The 26764-nt window shown below is 40.4% G+C and overlaps 1 protein-coding gene and 1 non-coding gene across 2 annotated transcripts; both read left to right on the forward strand.

The window, feature by feature from the left end:
- The first annotated feature begins 775 nt into the window (after nt 1–775).
- Nucleotides 776–26190, forward strand: SNX5 (sorting nexin 5). Its single transcript, XM_037494245.2, has 14 exons — nt 776–797; nt 1034–1119; nt 11297–11401; nt 12269–12379; nt 13828–13949; nt 14916–15039; nt 15618–15713; nt 17188–17293; nt 17379–17454; nt 18384–18423; nt 18509–18595; nt 20157–20316; nt 24402–24487; nt 25388–26190. Exons 2-14 carry the CDS (start codon nt 1066–1068, stop codon nt 25436–25438), a joined length of 1218 nt encoding a protein of 405 aa, XP_037350142.1. The 5' UTR covers nt 776–797; nt 1034–1065; the 3' UTR covers nt 25439–26190.
- On the forward strand, nt 6839–7073 carry LOC119237766 (small nucleolar RNA SNORD17). Its single transcript, XR_005123411.1, has one exon. It is a non-coding gene; the product is annotated as a small nucleolar RNA SNORD17 (small nucleolar RNA).
- Nucleotides 26191–26764: the final 574 nt, after the last annotated feature.

Here is a 26764-nt window from a genome sequence, read left to right on the forward strand (position 1 = left end):
CCTGTGAAGTCAACTAGGCCTGTGTGAGTCTAAACACTGAACGCTGGCGCCATAGCGGTGTGGGCAGCCATAGTTAACAATTGCTCACGGACGCCTGAACACCAGGTTCTTTGCTAAGTATTCTGTGTGGGCAGTTCTCATTTAACACCCACAATCTCTAAAGTGGGTAATACCGTGACCCCGTTTTACAGAGAGGGAAACCGTGCTAAATTTAGTTCGAGCAGATACGCGACAGTCTGCAGAGCCCACCATGGTGGTCCCCAGAAGGCGGCCCCCAGTTCCCCACTTTAAGTGGAGGCAGCAAGACTGTGGCCCCTCGGGTGGGATTTAGGATTATGGAACAAACGGCTTAAAGAGAAGCCCAGCTCACGGCAGGGTTAGGTACCTCGGAACCAGCACGATTCGCTTAACTTCCAGGGCGCCAAAACCTCTCGCGACCCGTACTTTCGTGGGTCCCGCGCTTTGGTCTTGAGTTAGACCCCGCCCCAGGCAAGCAATCCCAGCATGCCCTGCAGGGCTTTGGCACCGCCCCTAGCCTGTGGTTCACCCCGCTGACACGCAATCAGTAGAATTCTTTCCCTCAGGCGGAAGCCCCGCTCCCTGGAATGCCCCCTTTTGCTCTCACGATATCTTGCTTACGTCACCCATCTCCGCCATCTTGGACTCGGGCTGAATAATAAATCCCCCCGCACGAGCCCGCGCTCTTTCTTGAGGCGCGCTGCGCTGGGAGAGTGTCTGTTAGTCCTCTCAGCGTCGCGGTCCTGCGGTCGGCGTTTCCCGCGTGGCGCCGAGCAAGGGTAGGCCCCGTGTAGCTTCTTTGCCCGGCTCCAACATGGACGGCAGCGGGGACGGGGGAGGCCACTCTAGGGGAGCACGTGGCGCGCCGCTCGCCTTTCCCGGGGCTGCTGGGATGGTGGCGGAGTCCCGCGGCCTCCTGCCGCCATCGGGCAGGGAGGCCACTGGAGGCGGGGCCGCGGCCGCCCCTAAGAGGCGCCCCGACGGCGGCGGCCCAGCCTCTTCTTTCCTCGCACAGCCAGGCAGCCCCAGCTCGAGGCCCGCGTCGCCATGGCCGCGGTTCCCGAGTTGCTGCAGCAGCAGCAGGAGGAGGACCGCAGCAAGGTGAGGCCCTTCCCTCCCTCAGGCTCCGGACTGGAGGCCCCGCCGATGTCCCGGACCCGCACATGCCTTCCCGCGTTCTCTGGGGCGAGCTCTGGTTTTTCCCGGTGAAGCTCCCGCCAAACGCCGTCCACACCCCGTGCGCCCTCTGTCCCGTGTCCCTGGGGCGCTCCCTGCGTTCCCGCGGCCGCGAGCGAGAGGAGCCAGATCAGCTCCCTGTCGCGCGCGGGGTCGGGCTCGTCTCTGCGCCCGAGGGTGTGCGCATTACCTGAAAACTCCTGAGGACCAGCCTTCACCTAGTGACCCCTGGGCAGTAGCAGTGAACGAGAGAGCTACTTGGGATGTAACGAACGGTTAGGTTGGTCCCTTCCACCCTCCCTCGGGGAAGCCTTTTTGGTCCAAATTCTGGGGCGTTACATCAAGTAAAATTTGAAGCGTGTTCTTTACAACTATAAATTCTAGGAGGCTGCAAGAGTTCTTTTAACTTTTAGTTGGTGCTCAAATACTCGAATTTGGTGTTTGCTCTTAAATATTGGCGTGATTTTGTAAATTAACTCGATGCCTCGAGTTAATTGAGGTCGGAAAGGCTTAATGCAGTCAATTCGGATTGCCGTAGCCCGTTAAAGATTTCGAGAACTGCCATTGCTTCTGCTCTTTACTGGCCTGTTTAAACAGTTGTGGTCTGAACCACAACGTTCTGTGCAGAATCTTCAACAGGAAAGTTTGACCGAAAATGAAAGGGCGCACTTAAATTTGAGAAACCTAGAAGGCATCTTAAAATTGTACCTAGTAAATTTCTATTTAGGAATCGACCCCTTTGGTTGAGTTGGACTGAATGGTTTCAACAAGGTTACTGCTCTATTGAAATATGACTTTGTAAATGTAGGGTCGGATTTAACTGTTTCAGTTGATCTACAATTTATTGTGACTGTTTTTTTTTTTAAATAAATTACTCGCCACTGATACTCCAGCAAAACAGAATTTATGAAAGCTTGGAACAAGTGTGGAATAACAGGAGACCAGATCTTGGGCGTGCTCTCACGTTTGTTAGTCAAATGAAATACTTTACATTTTTACCCAGAATGTTTCAAATTTAGACATTTGTGTTATTTGCTTTGGCATTTCCACAAGGACAGGGATTCCCGGGTTTGCACATGAGGGTAGACACTAATAAAAATGGAGCACATAATTGATTCTTTAGAACTTTGAATGTTCATACAGTACTCTTTATTGCCAGTGCAGCAAAGCTGGATGGAGTCTGTATCTGATAATCTGACTTTCATTTAGTCACATTCTTTAGTGTAAAAGTGTTGGCTTTGCTTACTTTACCGAAAAGCAGTGTAGGGGAACAGTTGCTTAATTTAACCACTCCTCTACCAATGGGAAAGATTGTATCAGGCACCCCATTTATGTAAACTAGGAGTGTTGTGCCCCCCCCATCCTGACTGGATGAAAGTTCTCAGTTGTCCGGAACTATAGTATGAGGAAATAATGGAGATTATGGAGAACCTTGTTCTCAGAATTAAGTCACTCTGGCCTCCAGTCATTTTGCATCTTTTAAGGTTTTCTGGTCTGCCATTTGCCAGAAGGTCATTTAAGTGGCTGGACATCATGTTTAGATCCCCACTCACAAATTTCAGTGTGTGTTTCTTTGAGTTTCCCTTCCCATTAGATTAGTCATATTTGCTAGAGGCTAGTTGCCTCTAGGACATATTTTTTTTGGGGGGATTCTTAAATTGCTATAGAGTGTAGTTGAATTAAGTGTAACACTTCTCAACCTAATGGTACTGCAACTTGGATTTAACTTTTCATTACTTGGTTACATGGGCTTTGGGGGAGTATGCCTGGTGTTTAGATGCAGTCAGATAATTTTTTGAGTTGTCTGTAGGGACACTTGTACTCTCACCCAGTTGGGAGGACTGTCATGCAATTTGAATTAGTACAGGAACAGTCGTAAACTTCGCCATTACTGAAGTAAGTCCAGAGTAATTTCTGTGGGTTGAAGTTTTCCGTTTTACCTAATGGCTTGATTTCATGTAAAGATTTTATTTATGGCACACAAGACCAGAGGTGCTGGGGGTGAAAGGATTCACCAGAGACAGCGTGGGGAGCAGAACAGGTAGATCTACTGAAATAAATTGCTGAGGGGGGCAGCCAGAGAGATAGAGATCTGCTGCACCATATGGGTTGCTCCCTGGCTGGGGATGGAACTGATGCTGGGAATAGCTACATAGCGTTGAGACTTTAACCCCAGCACCTCCAGGGATGCCGGATTTCATGTTTCTTTTTTTGAAGCTGCCCAAGATTTAGTTCTGCATCAGTAGTCTGCACACAGTGTCTTAAGATCCCCATTTGTGAATATTAATTCAGTAGGATTGCTCCATGTTTTTCACTGTGGGAAGATACAGTTATGGGAGGCTATTAAAGAATTTTTTAGATCTTGAACTCAATTAGGTGTGAGTCCTAGTAAGTGACTAAAGACTAATGTAGAATTTTAGTTTTAACCAGTTTCTCAACCTGAGCACTATTGACATTTTGGCTTGGTAATTTTTTATGGAGGTTTTTGTTCTGGAGGGTTGTCCTGTGTATTTTAGGATGTTTTGGCAGTATTCCTGACCTCTGCTGTGTGACAGTTTCCTCCCCAGTGATAACAGTGTCCAGTGTCCTTTGGTTGAGAATCACTGGTTTAAACTTTCTAAAATGGTGTGATATTGTTGGTGTCAAGTTTGTTGCAGAGAGTAATCTTTAGTGTGCTAGTTTCAAGTCTGTAGATTTACAATTGATAAATTCTAAGGAAATTATACACTATATAAAGCATAAGTTGACTTAGCTTCTTTCCAACATTGAGGGATCCTAATGAAAGATAGTAGAAGTAATTTTCTTCAGGTTTTGGGCAGCTGTGGTCAGGTGTTTTTTCATGTTAAAGTCCATGCCCACGTTGGACAGTGGAAACCTGACGCTAAGAAACTGCTGCAGGGTGAAGCTTGGTTTAAAATTGCTTTTAACGTATTTTGCTTTCTTTGTTAGGTCCTTGTTTGAGGGGAAAAGAATACTTTAAGTCTTTTAATGCCTGTCTGACTGCTTCAAATAGCCACTGGTGACAGGGTGTATGTAGAGAAGTTAGGTTGTATTAGATAGGGAAATAACCTAATTAGCTCTATTTTGAGGAAAGTATTTTAGAACTTTTTAAGTGTTCTGCTTTTTCTTTTTAAAACACGGAAGGAAGGAAGGTGGATGCAGGACATTTTGTTTCACAAGCATAAATTGAGAAGTTTCTCTGCATGACCTAACTTTCCAAAAAACTACTTCATGTCTAACACCTATTTATTTTCTGACTGGTCATTGACTGACTTTGAAGAGATATCCCTCCTAAAAGGAATATGGAATTTGTTGATTGTTTCATACTCTAAATCACACAAGAGTAAGTTGCAGTTTGAGAGTATAGAGGAAGGACTCAACTTCCAGCAGTTTAGAAATTGGGTCCTGGGCCTCCCCTGGTGGCACATCGGTTGAGCGCTGGGCTGCGAAGCTGCCTGCAGCCTCTGCAGTGCGGGTCCCCGGCTACCGGCAAGGGTCCCACATGGTGCGTGGACCTCTCCTGCGGTGCCCACTGCTCCCCACTGCTCCCCTCAGCAGTGTATTTCATCAGTCTGCCTGTTCTGTTCCCACCTCTGGCTCTGGTGAATTCTCTTACCCTCCCGCGCTTCTCTGTATCCAGTGCTTCTATAAATGAATAAATCTTTTAAAAAAAAAAAAAAGAAAGAAATTGGGTCCTTACCCTAACACATACCGCAATTATAAATTGTGTGACTTTTTCAGGCACAGTATGGTCTAGAGAGAAAAGTATAATAGTCTCAAAATATCTTTTTTATACTAACATGTATGACTTTTCTGCCTGAAGAGTTTATAGTTGTTTTTGACACAGACCCTTAAAACTCATTCTAAGCAGCAGGAGTACAAATGCAGATGTCACCAACTTCACAGCTTTTACTTGATTATGAGGAGCAGTATAGTGCTTAACTATTGTACTACTGGTGGATGCCAGTAGTTAGCATTGTGTGATGAAATGAAGTATTGGAATATTTTCATTGACTTGTCTGGGAAATATGCTCTACTTCTGACTCAGAAGGAAATTCATCTTGTAATAAATATTCTGTTGAGCTGCTGCTAGAAACATGATAGATGATGAAGAATAGAATTCAGTGCTATCAAATGCAAAGAACTCATCTTTTGGTTATAAAGAGACATTGCTCTGTTCTAACCACAAAGCAGGAATCTTTTAATAAGCACAGGCAGATCATTTTAGACTTTCCTTGCCACATTCATTTAGGTATCTCCAGCTTTTCAAAAGTTGGCACTGTGCCCTCTTCTCTTTTCCAAAAGACATTAATACCTGTTTGAGCTAACAGAAAGAAATCCCAAGAGTATTTTCACAGTTGCTATTCTAAAGTCAAGCTCCGTCCTGGGGAATTACTTTCTATAGGCTGTTTTTATATTTCTGCTTTTACTGTATATTTTGTTCAGGATTTTCTGGGGGGTGTTTCTTGGAATGATCTGGGGACACTAAAATATTTTTCCACATAAATAACAATTGCTTCGATTTACACCATTTTGGCTTAGGAATGGTTTTATAAAAACTTGAGATAGTGGGGAAAACTTTCCCAAGGTCCCACAAAGAATGAGATGTCAATATAAATGTCAATATAATGAGATGTCAATATAATCTCTGTTCAAAGGATCAAAGGGTTACCTACTTCAAAATTAAACTGGACAGCTATTCCAGTTTTAACTCTATAAAGAGGGTATCAAAATAGGGTATCAAAATATTCTTCAGCATGAACTGCCCTATGCTGTACTTACAGGACTTAAACCAAGAATTTAATCTCAATAGAATTTTTAAGTTCCTCAATTGGAATGGGTTTGGGAATTCAGCCCTAATCCCTATAAACTACCCCTCCCAAAGTAATATTCCTACAGACCCCTTCAACACTCACAGCCTTTTACCCATTGCTGGCTGTTTTACTCCTTTTGGCCTTGTACTGTGATAAAATTTTTCAGTCATTCTTTTAATGGGTGGGGGGTGTGAACACTGAGTCCCTATTAACCCTATTTAAGATGGGTACGGGGGTAGGGGTACGGGTACAGCTGGGCTTCTAACCACAAAGCAGGCAGTTAGTTTCCTTTCCATGCTGCTATTTAATTGACACAAGTTAGACGACACAGGCTTAAGTCCACACAGCTCTTTACATTTTGCTGAATCATGTTTGGTGGTGGTAAAGGTAAGTTTTTAAGTTTTCAAACCTTTTTGTGTTTCATCTTGGGTGTATAATAAAGTAAACCAGAAAGGTCAGGCAGTGAATGTTATTAAACATGTTTGTCACCGTGAGTAATGTGTAACAGGACATACTTGTAGCAGGTGGCTGTGGACTTGATATACCAGGGAATATATTTTTTTAGGGAGGGAGCTTTGTTGGGATCAGGTAGTAGGCTATAACTTTGAATGGAAGAAATTAGTTTTACATTTGTTGCAGTTGTTTTCTCTGTAGCAGTAATGTGTTGATTCCTAATAGAATTTATGTGCTAGGATGTTTTTACGGGTCTCATTGTTAAACCCTTTCATTTGACAATACAGGTATCTAGTAATTATATGGGTTGTTTGAAATGAATATGAAGTCATTAATTCAACTTAGTGTCTCATTCTATGGGGCTTGTTTGCAGCTTTGTGAAATGATGATTTAGTTTATCCATTCGCTGAGTGTGCAGCACTGACCTTCTTCCAAGCCTTGGTTCCTGTTCTAGGAACTTGGGGCTTCGTAGCCTCCAATGCCCTGCAGTCTGCGGTGTTCTACCACAGACAGCTTGTGTGTTGGTGGACTGCTGGTAAGAATGGTTGGTGGCAGCAGGATGGGTCCCTCTGGGTCCTGTCTAACCAAGATGAGTGGTGGAAATCTGATCACTTGCTGCAGCCCTTTAGTTCATGTTTGATTAACTTCCTTGACCATTTCTATTAGACAAAGATATCCTAGAAGTCTTTGGTTCTGTTATCCTTGAGAGGAGGACCAAGATGTGATATTGGCAGGCCTGAATAATTAGAAGGGGGAAAATGAATCGGGGTGGGGAGGCAGGAGATGGAAATAAATAGCTGTTTAAGTAAGTCCATTTAGTTTTCACATATCAGTGACACAATGGAAAGCTTGGATAGAATGCAGATAAATGAGTTTTAGGGTTTTAGTTACCTTCTGAAAGAAAATAGTAACAAATAGTCTTAGCAGTAATACTTGAACTTGCATAAAGAAGAGGGGGTTGGAGAAGAATATACTATTAGAATTTCTTAAGCACTCTTTTTTCCTGTGAGTTAAAACAGAAAAGTAATATATGTTCTTTATAAGTAGTAATTCATGTGAGTCTAATTTTCAGAAATGAGTGCATATCTAGAGTGTATCTGCAGCAGAACATTTTTGTATTATTTAATGATAAAAATAAAAATCTGATTCAGGAGGCATTTCCCTTCCCTGTTTTCACTCCATCCAGCTAACAAGCCATTCATGGGTGACTTGTCATATTGGCCCCCTCCTTGGTAGGGGGGTTTGTTTCTTAAGCATGGGGTGAAGGATAGCAAAGCGAAAATATCTAGGTGAGAGACAAAAGAAGACATGTATATGCTAATTTAAGTATATTCTTTTGCTTTGGGAGTAGACACTAAGCAGTTATTTAAATATATCCAAATAGTCTCTTTTCCTTTGTGTATGTTAGTTTCCTTGTAACATGCAAATTAAGATGGGAATGACATTTGACTTCTAACATTGTGTGTAAAACTGGTAAGATTTGAATGGCATTCAGCTAAATCCCATTCTAGAAGTCACCGTACATGATACCTTCGCTTAATATGTTGTCATTTTGGTTGTATGGCATTAATAGAAACTGGAATCTGAAGCAGGCATAACAATTATATTATACCTTCTCTCTGTTTTCGGTGTTTCCCCTGTACATTCTGACTTTCAGAATCCTGCCTTCTGTGTTGTCCAGTCACACATGTGCCCTTTGCCATCTGTGAGCCATTAACTCTTTTGAAGAAGGAACTTTGCAGATGGTGTTAAATCTTGTACCAAAGTGAGAGTTGTAAGTGAAATTTGGATTAAAAGTGGTCCTTGGCTGCAGCCACTGTCAAGTTCCCAGTGGGGAGGGAAGGCTGATGAACAGGAGAGGAAATTCGTAGGGATTTCTCCCAGTTTTTTTCCTTTCAGACTTTTATGAAAAATGTTTGCATTTATTTAAATTAAGTTAAAAACTTGCTTTCTAAATGAAGTAATACTTGTTTACCTCTTTTTTCCTTCTCACACAAATTATTGTAATCATTATGGTAAGGATTAATCTGGTAGTAGAGTACACTGAGGCTGAACCTATAAAACTTTTTAAGTATGTGATACAGTGGTTTCTGTAGAAATCTAACAGTTTCGTTTTAAACATGAATTAACATGCCTAATTAATTAATTTTGGTTCTGAACCCTGCCTTAAACAGGCATTTTGGCATCTGTGACCCATTTCAGAGACTTAGTGTTGACTAGCAGGACTAAGCTGTACTGAACACTTTTTAAGCGTAGGGCATTTAGGTGGGTGGCAGATGGGTGGGAGTGGAAGAGTTCTTATACCCTCCAGCCTAGTGGTTTTCGTATTTACCAAGTTCTGTGGGGTGTGGCTGTGGGGCCTTGGTTTTGTTGAGTAAGCAGAAGGACTGCTGAGCTTTTAATCACATTCCAGAATATACTTCTGGAGCTGAGGGTACAGTGCTGACTTACAAACTTGAAACATTTCACAACTTCCTGCTCCTTGTTGATTTATCTCTTTCATTATCTCTGGAGGTCTATGCCACAAAATAAGAAAGTTCATGTAACTTGTGAACAGCAACTGTTGAGTTGCTGATGATGGCCTGGATGCTCAGAATTTTGCCAGTATTTTTAACTCTTAGGGACAGGCAAAAAGAATCACTACTGGGAAAGCAAGGATATGCTTGATATCCTGCTATGGTTCACAGGCTTTCAAAACCTTTAGCACTTTTTGTTATCCCTTATTCTTTCTGTATTCTTGACCAAGAAGAAATATTTCTGAGCTGAAAACAAAGGAAGCTATTAATATAGTAGTAGTCCTTGAGTATTACTTCTATAAACCTGTGAGTAAGGAAGAAGAGGGGAGACCAATGGAATGAAAAAGGAACTGGTCGGGTTCATTGTAGCTTTGATTGTAGACTTAAATGAGCCCTATTCACTGTATTAAATTCTCTCCCCACCCCTGAAATCGAAGATAGTCCATGTGAATTTACTTGACTTGTAAAGTGAGCTAAAGTGGAATTGTCGGTATATTTAAAGATCAAGAGATGGCCAGAATTTTGACTTCTGGCCAGGATTTTGGCTTCTTTAGGAAATGGAGTTTCAGAAAGAAGACAGTTGTTGCTGAGCTCTGAGAAATGCACCTTAGGTCTGTCCTGTAGGCTATCCCATCTTTTTTACCAGTGACTTGCCCTTCTTATACATGACCCACTTTATACTTGGACCTGGCAAAAGTAACCATTACAAACAAGATAGGTAGGGTGGCCAATCAGGATCCTCTGCAATAAAATTCTAGTGTATATTTTGAAATCTTGGATACTGTGTTTGCCCAGTGGAAAGTTATCAGAAGGAAGGAAGCTTTTATCAGAAATATGTCAGCTCTAGTCACAGTTGTTATAAAATGAAGTATCGCTGACCTTGAAGCTTTATCTTTGGTTGCAGAGATCTCATAAATAAATGGACATGTGAAAAATCAGCCAAATAAGCAACTATTTCATAGGGATCATCAAGAATTCATTTGGGAGAAATATTTAGGTTGATGTTGGAAACTATTAAGTTTATTGTGATCTTACTAATAGCTGGTGTTAAAATCAGGTTCTGGTAACAACTTAAAACCAATTTCTTAGAGGAAATCCATTGTCACAGCTAACTCTGGCTTTCACAGATTTTAGTCAATAGTCATGCTAAAGAAAAAATGGTGTTTAATCTTTTCATACCCAATTCAACCAGTTTTTCTAGTTTTAGAAATTCAATGCGTCAATCCTCGGTGTTGAACCTTTAGTTTTGAAAAGAATCTAGAGAGAAATTTAAAAGGAAATGCGTCAGTATTCCTATTTTCTCATCCTCTTAACTGCAGTCTTTACTTGGCATTTTCCCTTTGTTCAATAATCTAGTGTTAACTGCATGCTTTGTGTCAGGCCTTTGAAATTGACCCTCAGCTTGTTTAAGAATTAGGGAGTTTGTCATTGTAAATTTGTAGGAAAACCATTCTAGTAGCTCTTAATAACTCAGTTCTTCCAAAAAGATCTTTTTAAACAGGCAAAAGTGGAGTTGGGCATGTTTTCCTCTGAATTTCTAACTTACAAACTCGGTTCATTACTTTCATTTTTAGGTCATTGCTCGTGTTTTTAGGTCATTTCTCACACTTTTGTTTTTTAAGATTTATTTATTTATGCATACAAGAACTGGGGTACAGGCCAGAGGTGTCGGGATGAGAGGATTCACCAGAGACAGAGTAGGGAACAGAACAGGCAGACTGACTGAAATACACTGCTGAGGGGAGCAGTGGGTGAGTCAGAAGGGGTCTGCTGCACTTTGTGTGTAGCTCCTTGGCCGGGGATCCAACTCGTGCTGCAGAGGCTGCGGGTAGCTTCATAGGTTGCATCTTAACCCCTTGTGCCACCAGGGAGGCCCCATTACTCACATTACAGCCACACTGGTGTTCTGCTAAACAAGACTTGGGTTGTTAGTTTTTACAGTTCACCTCATCTAGTTTCCTTATCTCTTTGGTAACAGTCCCTGAATATAAACAGGTTCACTCCTGAGGTTATCTTTTTTATCTTATCCCATACCACATGACTGTTTTCTGTGCCTTCTCTGTAAATTTTTGTAGTCTCTAACTTCTTTGATTGCCTTAGTAGAATTCTTCAGTATTTAATTAAATGTATTTTCATGTAGACATACAATGTGTAATGTATACGATATATAGTTTTATTTACAAGAAGACTTTGGAACCACATCCATTTAGGAAGTTTTCTCACAATTTCAAATACATATTTAAGGTATCGCAACTGACTTTGCTCTGAATGAACTTGTATAAACTGCTTTTTAATTACTAGTTCCCATTTTTATTTCAGCTGAGGTCTGTATCTGTGGACCTGAATGTTGATCCCTCACTTCAGATTGATATACCTGATGCACTCAGTGAGAGAGATAAGGTCAAATTTACAGTGCACACCAAGGTAAGTGACAGAGAGACTTCAATAAAAACGCTAGGTTGCAGCCTTGTTCTTCATGGTGGGTGTGAGAAGAGACTTGCTATACTTAGAAGGATGCTGTTGATTTGTAGTATAGCACTTACCATTAAGTGTGAACTTTTATCATCCCGAATATAGTAAGCATTAGATAGGAGCCCTAGCTCTAGCATTTTCCACTATGACTGGGCATTGCTGATAATTGTGGCTTATGCTCTATTATTCCATGAGGAAGCAAACCAGGTACTGTGATACAAGTGGGGTCACATAATAAAACAACTCAGATCTTCCACTCGTACAGTAGAGTTTTTAGCCTCTTTCTACTTAAGTACTATTTAAAAGGTATTAAATGCTTGTCTTCTGCCCTGTGGTAAAGGGAACTTCATATTGATTTAGTTTTGTCTTTATCAAAAGCTAATGGTGGTGCTTATGCTGATGAGGCAATAGATAGAAACTTTAAATAAATAACTGGGGTGTAGTTTGAATCAGGCAGTTGGATGATATGTTTCATGCTGTTTCCAGCTATCTATAAGGTCCTCTCCCCTAATTTTCTCTTAATACCTTGGTGACTTGATTTAGCATAACTCAGTTATTTAGGAAGCCATGTGAAAACAACTTAATTAAGCTGATCTGAAAGTTGTAGTTTTGTGAAAGTAATTCTTTAATGAACAAGTATTACATTAGTAGTGACTTTCATAGTGGTGGAGAGATGATGTGTTGCTTTTTGTTCTTTATTGGATTTCAATGTTATGTTTTATTATGCAGAATTTTTCCACAGTACAGCCCAGGAAACCCAAACCTCTTTATCTAAAAGTGGTGGGGTTACCAGTTAATTTTTCATTCCTTTCTTTACAGACCACGCTGCCTACGTTTCAAAGCCCGGAGTTTTCTGTTACAAGACAGCATGAAGACTTTGTGTGGCTACACGACACTCTTATTGAAACTACAGACTATGCTGGGCTTATTGTAAGTGCATCTTGGAAAAATCAAGTGATTTACTGGAGTTGTTTTGTGTTTTTTTTTTTTTTTTTTTTTAACCTTGTTTATTTTTTTAAAGATTTATTTATCTATGCAAAGAAGAACTGGGGTGTAGGCCAGAGATGTGGAGGGTGAGAGGGTTCACCAGAGATGGAGTGGGGAGCAGAACAGGCGGATCTACTGAAATACACTGCTGAGGGGTGCAGCGGGCGAGACAGGAGAGGTCTGCTGCGCCATGTAGGTATCTCCCTGGCCAGGGATTGAACTCATGTCACAGTCACTGGCGATAGCCTGATAGCACTGAAACTTTAACCCCTGCACCACTAGGGAAGCCTGCTATTCATTTCATTTAAAGAGAACTTATAATGGATCATGAAATGGTCTGATGAATCTGCCTACTAGAGAATGTGCAATTTCTGGTAATAAACTGTGAACATGGTGTTACAGTTATGAAATGAAGCACATATTGTACAGAATGTAAGAGTAAAATATAAATAGTTTAATGAATTAAACCTTATCTGCATCGAATTTGGCATTTCTCTAACATTTTCTTTCAGGTGTTAAGTAGAATTGATTTGTAGGAAAATCTCAGCATTGGTGATGGTATGCAGTAGGTTTCTCAAAAGTTCTACAGTCTGTTCAAGTTGAGGCGGAGACTTAACTGATTTTAAAGGAGAATTAAGTGTGGCTTGGTCTTCAAGGCTGACTGAAGAACTGGCAAAATAGAATTAGTACTGAAGTTTATGTTTGGTATGTCTGTTCACTCAATAATTAAAACCTTTATTATCCCCTGAAATGAAAAATTTGAAAATCTTTTTTTTTTGAAGTCTAGAGACTATAACCTTGATACTTCATTGACTTAGTTTTATTTTTTTTTCTTCAAGATTTATTTTAATTATTTATGCATACAAGAACTGGGGTATAGGCCAGAGGTGAGGGAGTGAGTGGATTCACCAGAGAAAGAGTGGGGAGCAGAACAGGCAGGTCCACTGAAAAAGTACACGGCTGAGGGGAGTAGCAGGCGAGACAGGAGAGGTCTGTGTGTTAGCTCCCTGGCCGGGTGTCGAACTCATGCCACAGTGGCTGGTGATAGTGTCATAGCTTGATAGCGCTGGTACTTTAACCTTTGGTGCCACCAGGAAGGCCCCATTGACTTCATTTTAGCATTGATTATAATAAATTTTAAACCAACAGCAAAGCAGGGTAAATTTCCTTGTGTCCTGCCAATTGTTAGTAGTAAGTAAACTGAACATGATCATAAGGTATCATAAGTGCCTAATGTGGGGAGGATACTTGTTTCGGGTTGCCCAAAGGAATAGAGTTAAGAGTAAAAGTGACTTTTAAGATAGCCTCACTGGGCTGTCTCCTGTGCAGTCACTAATTAGAGTATCACTGCTAATACAAGAATGCTCACAAGTTACTTGTCTCTGCTGCAGATTCCCCCTGCTCCTACAAAGCCTGACTTTGATGGTCCTCGAGAGAAGATGCAGAAACTGGGAGAAGGTGAAGGGTCTATGACCAAAGAAGAATTTGCCAAGATGAAGCAAGAGCTAGAAGCGTAAGTGGATTTTTTTGATGTTGCTCTGTTGAGAAATAAGAAAGTGGTTGTGCATTTATAGAAATCAGTAGAGGAACCTGGCAGCTAATTTTTAAGTATAGTTATTTTGCAGAGTGTGGGGCATGGTCTCTGTATAATAGCCAGTGATTCCCTGGGGACCATTAACATGACAGACTGGTTTTCCTCTATGCATACCATACTTGTTAGTGGGATGCTGTTTGGGTAAAGCGAAGAAGCAAACCTTTGTGTTTTTTCCTGCTGCTGCTGATTATAAAGCTGCTTTTGTCTCTGAAGTTTGCTTGAAGTATAAGTTGAAAGTAGATTGCAGTGGTGAATGCTGTTACAAAGATGCCTTCTGAATAGTAACCACCCTTATGGTGTGAAAGTACTCCAGATTCTTAGAAAGCTTGTTCTAATCTGGTGGTAATTTAATTATTTCAAACAAAATAATTTTTTGTAGTTGAGGTTTGCATTCAGGTTTCTTATGAAGCCCTTTTCCAGCATTAGCATATTAGAATTCAGGTGTCTATTTCAGGAATTCTCTTTGGTGTTCTCAAGCCCATATTGTCTAGGGCCAGTCTTGACTAGCCCTGAGCACCTGAATACAAATACAACAGACTTACGTCCCTACCGTGGGGAAATTTAAAGTGATCTGTAATATCTAGCTTGAAAGAAAATTTTTTATATTTTCTGATAGTTCCAAGGGTTTCATGGTTTTAAATCAGTGTTGCAGTAGGAACTTCAACGACATGCTCCATCAATTCCAACATCACTTTTCCCCGTTGTCACAGACTCCAAAATTGGCAGTGGCCTCTGATAGATAAAAAGTCATACAAAAATATTTTGGTCTATTTTGGGGTATTTTATTTAGTGGTATTAATAGAAAAGTGAGGTTAAACTGGGAACAGCATTGATCAGATAGTGAAATGATATCAATTGAATGCTATGTATGTGCTTCTCTTTCAGTGAATATCTTGCTGTCTTTAAGAAGACTGTATCCTCCCATGAAGTCTTTCTTCAGCGCCTGTCTTCTCACCCTGTTCTCAGTAAAGACCGCAACTTTCATGTTTTTCTGGAATATGATCAGGATGTAAGACCTTTTCATTTTCATGATCCAGTTAAAATATGCTTGATAGATTTTCTTAAAAAAATGGACATAAATTTCTGAATCTAACAGTGGAAATATTATGATGCCCCTTCTCCATAGATTTTTATAAAACTGCTTAAAGATTTTGACTTTTTCCCACTCTGAAGTTTTCTCCTACCATTAAGTTTGAAATTGTTAGAAGGAATTTAAATTGAGAATTGTGCATTTTTTTTAGCACACTTATTTTCTTATTGCTTATGTGTATGAGATAAGTTGTGGCTTAGATACTTTCTCATCTTCTAACCCATGAAGTTTAATAAGCAACATAGGAAAAAAGATAATTTTATAGGGATTTAAAAGCCACAAACATGTGGTGCATGACTGATCTTTAAAATATCTCTGAAGTAGTCATACTTTTAGAAAAATGAATTGTGTTTAGGTTTATCTCATTCATTAGGTGTTTTAGATCTGATGGTTAGGGTGGAATTCTTGGTATCTTATGTGTATGCTTAGAGTAAATAGTACTGGTTGCCTAGGAAAGTATATACTGTAAGCTCTTGTTTTGAATTCTCTTCCTTTAGCTAAGTGTTAGGCGGAAAAATACCAAAGAGGTGTTTGGTGGCTTTTTCAAAAGTGTGGTGAAAAGTGCTGATGAAGTCCTTTTTTCTGGAGTTAAGGTGAGTGGCTTTTAGCTGTTTTAGAAAATTTATGACTTCATGTGAATAGATGACCTTTTATTTCTTTGGAAGAGATACATGTGAAACATGGTGTTCAATTTCTCAGATTTTGGTCTTCAGATTTTTTTTTTTTTGGTTTTCAGGTTTTGGTTATATTTAGCTACACATTGAATTTTTACTTGGCCATATTTAAGTCCTTATTTTTCTCTTGTCTGTAAAGGAAAGGGGTTATTTAATTTAAAAAAGAAAATAAGGGGCCTGCCCAGTGGCTCAGCAGTTGAGCGCTGGGCTGCAAAGCTGCCCGCAGCCTCTACAGTGCCAGTTTGATCCCTGGCCGCCGGTGAGGGTCCCACATGGTGTGCAGATCTCTCCTGCTGCACCCGCTGCTCCCCTCAGCAGTGTAGTTCATCAGTGTGCCTGTTCTGCTCCCTGCTCTGGCTCTGCTGAATTCTCTCACTCTCCTGCGCTTCTCACTGTACCCATTGCTTGCTTTATGTATGTATGTATGTATGTATGTATGCATGCATGCATGCATACATGCATAAATAAATAAATAGAAATGCTTAATTTAAGGAAAAGAAAATAAGCCACAAAAATGAGTGTTATGCTGTTCTCCACAATAACTGTCCTTTATATTTCCAGTCATATGTGGCATTTGAGCACTTGAAATAATTAGCTGGCACAATTAAGAGAAAAACCTTTTAATTTGTGTGCTAGATTTCATGGATTTTATGAAGAACTTGAGATGTCTTGTTCTCTTTTATGTGTTGCAATAATAAGGATATATATTAAGAGACAGTAATTTCACCTGTTTTTATAATGAGACCACTAGAAAATTTTTACATCACACATGCAGCTCACATATTTCTGCTGGATAGTGCTATTGTAGAAAATCAAATTAACACACGAGTCTCATTTCCTTGTAGGTATAATTTTTCTTTACTTTTACCCCTTTTTGAGTTACCTTAATAGTTACCATCTGGTGTGTCTGACTTAGCCACTGAAGGCTTGAGTAAAGAGTCCGAAATTGAGTATGTGTCCGAAATTTAGAAACTGTCTCTGACTCACTTTTAAGGTGTGTGGGACTGTCCTGGATGCATGCATTTTAGCATCCCTCACCAGTGCCTACCAAATGTCAGTATTGCTTCCTATTCTCAGCCAACCATCGCCACCCATGCCCAACACAGATTAAAGGGTATCCACAGTCAGGCAGCATCCTACCACACAATACCACTGCTCTATCAAGAGAGTTGCTGGATCTCAGAGGATAGCAGAGATTTGACATGTCCCACCATCACCTAATTTTGCTTATCTTGATTATGATATGGTATCTTGTCAATTTGCATTTCCCTGGTCTGTAGGGAGCTTCTGTCTTATGTGTTTCTAATGAGCTTGTGTCTGTGTTCTAATGCAGAGCAGATAATTGTATTCTTAAAAGTTTTGCTGCTTCAACTTCCATTTTCCTCCCATTTAGGAGGTAGATGACTTCTTTGAGCAAGAGAAGAATTTTCTTATCAACTATTATAATCGGATCAAGGATTCTTGTGCAAAAGCTGACAAAATGACCAGATCTCATAAAAGTAAATACCATTCATTCATAGTCATTTTGCTTTGCTAATGGGCAACCCTTGTTCATATAAAAAAGGGCTGTTCTTATTTCTGCAGATGTTGCAGATGACTATATCCACACTGCAGCCTGCCTCCATAGCCTGGCTTTAGAAGAACCCACAGTCATCAAAAAGTAAGTTTTTCTGGACCTCCATGGTGGTGCAAGGGGTTAGGCATTGCACTATCAAGCGGTCCGCAGCCTCTGCAGCACGAGTTTGATCCCCAGGAGAAACCCACATGGTGAGGCAGACCTCTCCTGTCTCGCTCGCTGCTCCCCTCAGCAGTGTATTTCAGTCAGTCTGCCTGTTCTGTTCCCCACTCTGTCTCTGGTGGATCCTCTCGCTTCCTGCATATCTGGCCTGTGCCCCAGCTCTTGTATGCATAAATGAATGAATCTTTAAAAAAAAATAAGTTTTTCTTTGAAAAGCATTCCCCCTAATTCCCTAATTGAAGAGTATTAGGTGATACATAGTGTCAGTTCTTTATTGCAGTGTAGGCTCATTTAAGGTAAGTAGTAGATTCCAGCAGCAAATCTTTAAAATTCTGTACATATAAGTTCAAAGCGGACATAGAAGACACTTGTATAGAAGAAGCATGGTAGCTGTTGTGTTTATTTTTTTCCCCCAGTTTCTCTATCCTAGGCATTTCTGGTATGAGATAGCATTCCACTTAACCCCTAGGTTTGGTGTAATATCTAGGTGGTGGTATTTCTGATGTGAAAATGAAAGTTAGACCTGTGGCAGATTCATGTTGAAATAACGTATTAATGGCTTTGTGGGACCCGACTGTGGTTAATATTTATGACTTTGCCATTGGGTAAGAAACCGTATCACAGGTATTTGAAGGAGAACTGAGAAGGGATAATGTCCATGAGCATAGCACGCTATAAATTTGGTTGATTTCATGAACATCTATTGATGGGTTGATTATGATGAAAGCATTTACTTGAATAAGTTAAGTCTAAAACATGAAAGACTAGGACTTCGTTTATGTCTTAGAACAGTAAGATTGTATTTCATACATGACACAAGACCATAAATCAAATTGTGTGTATTTTTTTAGGTACCTGTTGAAGGTTGCTGAGCTATTTGAAAAACTTAGGGTAAGGATTTTTATGATTTTGATAGTGTATATTTTATAATGTGTCAATTTCTGCATAGATGGTGACCTTTACTTTTTTTAAATAGAAAGTAGAAAGCAGAGTGTCCTCAGATGAAGATTTAAAGCTGACAGAGCTTCTCCGATACTACATGCTCAACATAGAGGCTGCCAAGGTAAGACAGGTGTCCTCAACTACTCAGTAGTGCAAGACCACCTTGCTGTGACTTCGGAGTACCTCTCATGTTGGAGGTGTATTTTTGTTAAAAATGAACAAAAGAAATTTGGGATGCCTGTAAGTGAGAAGCTTAGGTGCACTAGGGATGGTGCTGAGTAAAACAACAGTATTGGGGATTGTAGGTTATTGGGTGCATGATCTAACCAAAAACATGTCCAAAGGGCTGTTTCTGAGGCAGAAGAGGTTTTTTGGGGGTTCTGAGTTTTTATTTTAAATTGTACTTACTACTGTAGCCTACGTCAAACCATTACTTGCCCAAAGCCAAATGGTAAAGGAAATAACCTGGGAATGAAGCATGCATTTTTTCCTACTATCTACACTGCTCCAACAAAAATATTTATTACTACTTTTATATAAAATATATTACGTTACTTATTTTTGAGTATATATAAAATTGGGCATAATTGTATATTTTTGTTTTCTTAAGATTTATTTATGCATACAATAACTGGGGTGTAAGCCAGAGGTGGGGAGGAGGGGGAGGATTCACCAGAGACAGAATGGGGAGCAGAACAGGCAGATTGACTGAAATACAGGTGAGGGGAGCTGAGGGGAGCAGGAGGTGAGACAGAAGAGGTCTGCTGTGCCATATATGCGTTAGCTCACTGGCCAGGGATCGAACTCAGGCCACAGTGGCTGCTGATAGCTTGATAGCACTAACCCCTGCACTACCAAGGAGGTCCCATAATTGTGTATTTGAACTTCATGTACGAATCTGTGATGCTTTTATCATAACTGCTCATTTAGATGTGTGGTAACTTCTACTTTGCTATAAGATTGGAAGAATCTTCACATTAACCCAGGGTAGAGCTCTAGAAGTGGGATTTGCAGGATGGATGGTGGTGTAAGAATGTTTATTACCACCAGTTGACACACCTTGCAGTAACTGCACTTTTTTGTTCAATACATTGGTTCATTTTCTGAATTACTTTTCAATTACTGGATCAGTTAGAGAAGAAATCCTTTAATCCACCGTTGCTTTTTTTTTTTTTTTTTTTTTTTTCCCTCTTAATCCTGTAAAGAATTCTGAAGAAGGGCCTCCTTGGTGCCCTAGGGGTTAAGTCTCAGTGCTGTCACCACTGCAGACTGAGTTTGATCCCCAGCCAGATAGCTAACCCACATGGCGGCACAGCAGACCTCTTCTGTCTCGCCCACTTGCTCCCCTTAGCAGTGTATTTCAGTGAATTCACTTGTTCTCCTCCCCACTCCATCTCTGGTGAATCCTCTCTCCCTCCCTCTCCCCCGACCCCCAACATCTGGCCTACACCCCAGTTCTTATATGCATAAATAAATAAATATTTAAAAAAAAATTCTGAAGAAACTCAACAATGCTTGGTGCCAGACAAATCTTGAGACTTGTGGGAGCAAAGGTAGAGATGGATTCTTGCTGTTTAATGTTTCGGACAGTGTGTTGGCACTGTGGATTCTCCTGTGTTGCTCTTTAGTGAATTTCCAAGATAGGTCAGCTACCATGTCATGTTTGTTAATTTTCTTTTCAGGATCTTTTATATCGGCGCACCAAAGCCCTCATTGACTATGAGAACTCAAATAAAGCACTGGATAAGGCCCGGTTGAAAAGCAAAGATGTTAAGTTGGCAGAAGCACACCAACAGGAATGTTGCCAGAAATTTGAACAACTTTCTGAATCTGCAAAAGAAGGTTGAGTGGCCATTCTTCTTTTGTCTATGCTTTTTATTTTGACGTAATTTCAATCTATAAAAGGAAAATTTGCTAAATAGTGCACCGTGGGCCTTCCTGGTAGCGCAAGGGGTTAAGTACCACACTATGAGGCAGTCCATAGCCTCTGCAGCAAGAGTTTGATCCCTGGCTGGCCTTCGCCCACATGGCGAAGCAGACCTCTCCTGACTCGTGCACTGCTCCTCTTAGCAATGTATTTCAGTCAAGTCTACCTGTTCTGTTCCCTACTCTGTCTTTGGTGAATCCTCTCACCCTCCTGCCTCTCTGGCCTTTACCCAGCTCTTGTATGCATAAATAAATAAAAATTAAAAAAAAAAATAGTGCACCCTTAACTCAGTCACCTAGCATAATGTAGTTTACCCTTTCTGCTTTGTCACATATATGTGCTCCCACGTGTTTTTGGGCACATGCCTTTTGTATTTTTTTAATTACTTGAAACTTGTATATATACTCTTTTCCTTTTATCCCTAAAAGCTTTGTTGTGTATTAGTAAGAAAGACTAAGGTCCTTCTCGTTCATCCCTATAGTATAATTACTGACTTAGGTAAGCTTGCAGAGAACATAGAGTACAATCTGTGTTCTCATTTTGTTTGTCCCGAGAACATTCTCTACTATAAGATCCAACCTGATACTGTATTTGGCTTTCATAGCTCTGAGGTCTACTTCAACTTGCACTCATCTCAACTTTTGGGGGAAAAAATTAGCTGTCACATCTGCAGGCATGTTGTCGTACATGTTTTCCCTCAGTCACTGATTAGCAGTTGGTGGTGAGAAAATTTGACACCTTCCATATATCTTACCCATCATACTTTTTAGCCTGTGTCAGTGTTCTTTATTCCAGTGGTTGCATTACAGAAAGGCAAATTTCCCCCCTTCCCTTGCTCTAGTATTCCCTCTCTGAGTCAGCACGTGGCATCATCCTGTGTATGCACAAGCCTTCCCTTTATAATCATTATTTGTCATGGGTTCCCGTTTTTGAAAGGCTTCTAAGATTTATTGCTATGCTATTTTGGTGCTCAAATTGTCCAGACTTTGCCAGTGGGAGCTAGTAGTTCATTGTCACACACCACATTTTTTTCAGTAGCTAGCTATTCTATGTCTAACGCTGGAAATTGCTATTTCTTCTAGGATTCCAGCTTTTTTTTTTTCCCTTAGGGAATGGGAACCAAGATTTGAGTGCTGAGTGTACTCATCACTCCTGGGTTGTGCCTACTTCTTGGTCCTTCAGCTGACAGCCAAGGAAGGTTGTGTTTAGATGCAATTTAGACACAAAGGTTTAGACACAATTCGGTATATAGTCTAAGCTCACTGCCCTGTAGTTCTCAGGGGTCATGGACCATGCCTCAGCCAAAAGTATAGGAATGTGTCTTCCAGAATGTGAATATAGTTAGAGTGGTACTGTACTGATTTTGCCTCAGATCATTTGAATTCTTCCACTTTCTCAAAATTCAGTTTTGTTTTTGTGAAGAATCTTACTTTCACTTTAAAATTTCTTTCCTCAGTGGTTAGGCATGCTGGAAATGTCCTGATAATAGCAATGAGCACAGAGTTCTGATCCTTTGTTGTGCTTCAAATCCATTTAAGATTGTAATGTCCTATCTGCAAAACACAAAGCTTTTGTTTGGAAGATTTTTGTGATGTCATGTGATACACATGTGCCTATCTTTTGTATTCCTTCAAAGAAGGAATACTCTATTCTTAAAATAAACGCATGACCTGTTTTGAAAGCTAATTTCACTTTATAAGGACAAGAACCAACTTCAGAACTGAGTTGGAAGTCTTAGGTTATTTATGTAGACCAGAGACTGACATTTTTACAGGGAATTAGTGGGGAAAATTGTTAAGCTTTTTAACAGTGCCAATTTAGTCCTGTCTTGTTGCCTAAGGTTTGTTTTGCTTTATCCTCTTTTCAAAATATAAGCCTGGGTATACTACATTTGAAATTACAGTATTCTGTAGAAACTGACATTAATGGGTCTTAACCTGTTTTCCTTGGTCAAAGTTCTTGATAGCTTTGTTACTGATCTGATTAATCAGGACAACTTGACAAAATAAAATGGGCATAGTACAGAGGATGATGTGAGTAGTCATTGAAGAAGACACATTAGTATTGAGTGCTGGTCTTGTGTGCAGGCCTAGAAGGGGGAGAGCCTCACATCTTGGAATAGCTATTTAGCCTAGCATATCAAGGTATTAACACATCAGTGTAAGAATGTGGATGTTTGCCCCCCCCTTTTTTTTTTGAGTGTTTACTTTTTAACATGACTACTTGTGTTGTATTTCTGTATAGCTGTTATATAAGAGGTTAAGTTTGCTCCTGAGTATACCAAGTAACATCAGCTTGATCCTAGGGAAGGTTTTGACCAAAGGGCAGGGAGTTTAAGTTCTAAAGTTTTATAAAAGTAATCAGAGGAGGGCCTCCCCTGGTGGCGCAGCGATTGAGCGCTGCGCTGCAAAGCTGCCCGCAGCCTTTGCAGCACCGGTTCCATCCCCAACCGCCGGCGAGGGTCCCACATGGCACGCGGACCTCTCCTGCCATGCCTGCTGGTCCCCTCAGCAGTGTATTTCTTCGTCAGTCTGCCTGTTCTGTTCCCTGCTCTGGCTCTGATAAATTCGCTCCACCCTCCCGCGCTTCTGACTGTATAAATAAATAAATAAATCTTTAAAAAAAAAAAGTAATCAGAGGAAATAGTTTTTTGGTTTACCCTAATTTCTAATAAGACATTAATCCTTAATTTTATGGCAGAAATAGGAGAAGGCCAGGGGTTAATGGTACAACATTTCCTACACATATCCATATAAAAGTTGTATGAACATGAGAGTAGCAGTTTTCATAGTTAAAAAAATAATCCTTGGGCCTCCCTGGTGGCTCAGGGGGTTAAGCATCGCACTATGAAGCAATCTGCAGCCTCTGCAACACTAGTTTGATCCCCGGCCAGCCAGGGAGCAACCCACATGGCGAAGCAGACCTTTCCTGTCTTGCCCACTGCTCCCCTCAGCAGTGTATTTCAGTCTGCCTGTTCTATTCCCCACTCTGTCTCAGGTGAATCCTCTCACCCCCTGCACCTCCGGCCTGTACCCCAGTTCTTGTATGCATATTAAATAAATCTTTAAAAAAAAAAAATAAATAAATAAGAAAAAAAAAGTCACTGTGCCTCCCTGGTGGTGCAGGAGTTAAAGTCTCAGCACTGTCAAGCTAATAGCAGCCAGTGCAGCACAAGTTCCATCCCCAGCCAGGGAGTTAACCCAACATGGTACAGCAGACCTCTCCTGTCTCACCTGCTGCTCCCCTCAGCAGTGTATTTCACCTGTTCTGCTCCCCACTCTGTCCCTGGTAAATCCTCTCACCCCCCACACATCTGACCTACACCCCAGCTCTTACATGCATAAATAAATAAAAGTAAATCTTTTAAAAGAAAACAAAATGCCATTAGTGCAAGTATGTGACTTACCACCCCAGATGCTTTGGTACCTAGAGGTTAAGGGAAAAGCTGCTCATCTTGATCTCTAAGTGGTTAGTGGCCATTCTTCAGTTTTTGATGCTTGGTTAATGCTTGTTGCTGCTCACTTTTACCCACAATGGTAAGAATATGAATATCATATACTACAGTTTTAAACTGTCCAAACCATGCCTCAATTGCCAGAGATGATAAAAATAGAGAAAAGATGATGGTGCAGCAAAGTTTCAGAGATTTTTTTTTTTTTAAAGATTTATTTATTCATTTATGCAAGCACTGGGTACAGTCAGAAGCGCGGGAGGGTGAGAGAATTCGCCAGAGCCAGAGCGGGGAGCAGAACAGGCAGACTGACGAAATACACTGCTGAGGGGAGCAGCGGGCGTGGCGGGAGAGGTCTGTTGTGCCATGTGGGACCCTCGCCAGTGGCCGGGGATGGAACCTGCTCTGCAGAGCCTGCGGGCAGCTTTGCAGCCCAGCGCTCAGCCGCTATGCCACCAGGGGGAGGCCTCAGAGATTTTATTTTGTTGTTGAAATATGTGGAAGTTAATGAAAATTATTACGCTTTCTTGGTAAACTTCTCTCCTACAGAACTGATGAACTTCAAGCGAAAAAGAGTGGCAGCATTTAGAAAGAATCTAATTGAAATGTCTGAACTGGAAATAAAGCATGCCAAGGTAAGTGTTTTCTTCCAACAAGAAAATATGGAGGAGAACATTCTCCATTTTTCAGGGTACATATTGGTATCTACTGAAGAACTTTTAAGAATTTTTGGTATCTAAACCCATCATCCACTTAGAATTTCTGAGGATAGCTTGGAGTAATTCCTAGATAAAGCCAAATGGGAGGGAGCCCCAGAGTGCTGTCCCATTTGAGAAAGCTTTTTGGCTGCAGGGGCCACAGAAGGGGGCGAGCCATTGGAGAAGGAATTATCACTGACCTTCAGCATTAGTTCTAGCAAAAAGATTTTGAACAGTCATGTGTATTTGAATTCTTTTGACTCCACTGATAATTATTCACTTTAAATCAAAGTTCTTTGGTGTATGACCTTTTAAATTGGAGTTTTTAAGTATCATATAATCACACCCAAAATGTTATGGATATTACAAAGTTTCTAAATTTAAGGTGAGAGCTTTATAAACCAAGTTGTGCAAAATGCTATAAATATCTTTTTTTACTCATGATGACTTACCTAATTTTTAGGAACTTTTTAATCCAGTCTTTTGAAGGCCTTCAGCTTCTCATTTATATAACCTTTAAATCACAGTAAGCAGAATTGGTACAGTTGGGTTGGAGGTGCTGGTGGGCTGGTGACTAGCTCTTCAGCTGTGGGCCCATCTCCCAGGCACTAGTGCCATACTTTCTGAGGGAGAGGACCTTGCCAAAAGGAAATTGGGATGAGAGGGCTTTACCTTGCAGTTAATTCTGCTTTAATGAAGAAAAGCATGGACCCAGTTTAACTGGCTACAGATCTTGAGTGAAAAGCTTAAGTTGATAGATTTGAGTTTAATTCTTAACTGTGTAGGAAGTCTTAGATTCTAGCAGTTCATTGGTGTGCTTTGATTTCTGTTTTCTAGAACAATGTCTCCCTCTTGCAAAGCTGCATTGACTTGTTCAAGAACAACTGATCTGCCTTTTCTCTGAATGAAGGACACATGTGAAAGAAAACCAGCATTACTTGCACTTAAATCATTACCACAGATTTATTACTTTGACTTTGGTTTAAAATTATGTGAATAAATATTTTGATTTCTAAAAATCTTAACACTTAACCATGTTGGTTTAAAAATATTTCTATTGCATGTTATTTGGATATAACTAATCTTTTCCTTGTGCATTTAATACCTCGGAGTGGGCAGGATCTAAATGCTGGGTTCTGTAATTTGTGTTTGGCTATTTAGAAAAGGTGCAGGAAAAATGTGCCTTCTGAAAACAAGTAGAAGCAATTACCTGGCACAGGTTATCTCACTGTTTCATGTGCCCATGGCCCTACAAGCCAGTTACTTTAAGGGTAGGTGCCAATTTCAGCAGTTCAGCTACTTGATAACATTCCATTCCTTAATTAGGCAAATTTCCTCCTCCTTACTCTCATGGATCTTTAGTCACCTCAAGTGTTTATACTGTAACAAGAGTAAGAAAGTCTTGTTTATATACTCTTCTCAACTTCATTTTGTAGTTGGGATATAAATATTTGAGGGGAGAGAAGAATCATGGGTATACAAACAAATGTGATGTACTTTAGAAGATGAACAGAGCTAACATTTAAGATGTGAACTCCCTCCATAATGGCGGGTGTGTGCGCGCGCGTTTGGATTTTTTAATAAAATGTATAATAAATTAATCATGCTACCTTATGGAGTATTTCTATGACTAACAGAACCAGTTACACCCAAGGACTGCAATTGTAGCTAGCTTTCATAGTGGAGAGAAGACTTAAGTGTTTTACCCCATTCTAAACATTTTGTGTATATTTGGGTTAGCCTGTTCATGAGTACTTGGGTTTGTATTTTTGTCAGACTAACAAATGAGGTACACTATCCTTGTGTAGGTCCCATCATTAGTGGTGACTGAGCATGGAAGTAGTGTCTTTCAGGTGTGTTGCCCCCTTCTTACCCCCATCATGTGTCATAGAGCTTTGTAATATGTAACTTGGGAAGATATTTTAAACTGTTTACTCATCATTTTTAGCCCCTATTTAATCAATTGTGAGTTGTATGAGGTTGCAAAGTCTATTTGAACTATAGGGAACTTGTTGGTCTTTCCTGCCAAAACAGATAGCTAAAGTTTATGATAGGTTAGACATAACCTCTCTCCAAGTTACATACATTTGGGAAGTGGAATATAAGAAGTGAGAGAAAGTAAGCATAGAACACTGATCTGGCCTACATCCCAGTTCTGTGCTAAAAAATAAGAAAGGAAAGGTGTCTTCTGTGGATCTAAGCAGAAAGTTCAGG

Source organism: Talpa occidentalis, unplaced genomic scaffold (genome assembly GCF_014898055.3).
Source record: "Talpa occidentalis isolate TD23 unplaced genomic scaffold, MPIMG_talOcc4v2.1 talOcc4.10, whole genome shotgun sequence".
NCBI classification, from domain to species: Eukaryota; Metazoa; Chordata; class Mammalia; order Eulipotyphla; family Talpidae; genus Talpa; species Talpa occidentalis.

What these genes read in the sequence shown, in the direction of transcription:
- SNX5 (XM_037494245.2), top strand. Translation starts at nt 1,066, where the DNA reads ATGGCCGCGGTTCCCGAGTTGCTGCAGCAGCAGCAGGAGGAGGACCGC. An exon ending in ATGAAGCAAGAGCTAGAAGC is followed by an intron (nt 13,950 to 14,915) that starts GTAAGTGGATTT and finishes CTTCTCTTTCAG; the next exon opens with TGAATATCTTGCTGTCTTTA. An exon ending in TGGAAATAAAGCATGCCAAG is followed by an intron (nt 24,488 to 25,387) that starts GTAAGTGTTTTC and finishes TCTGTTTTCTAG; the next exon opens with AACAATGTCTCCCTCTTGCA.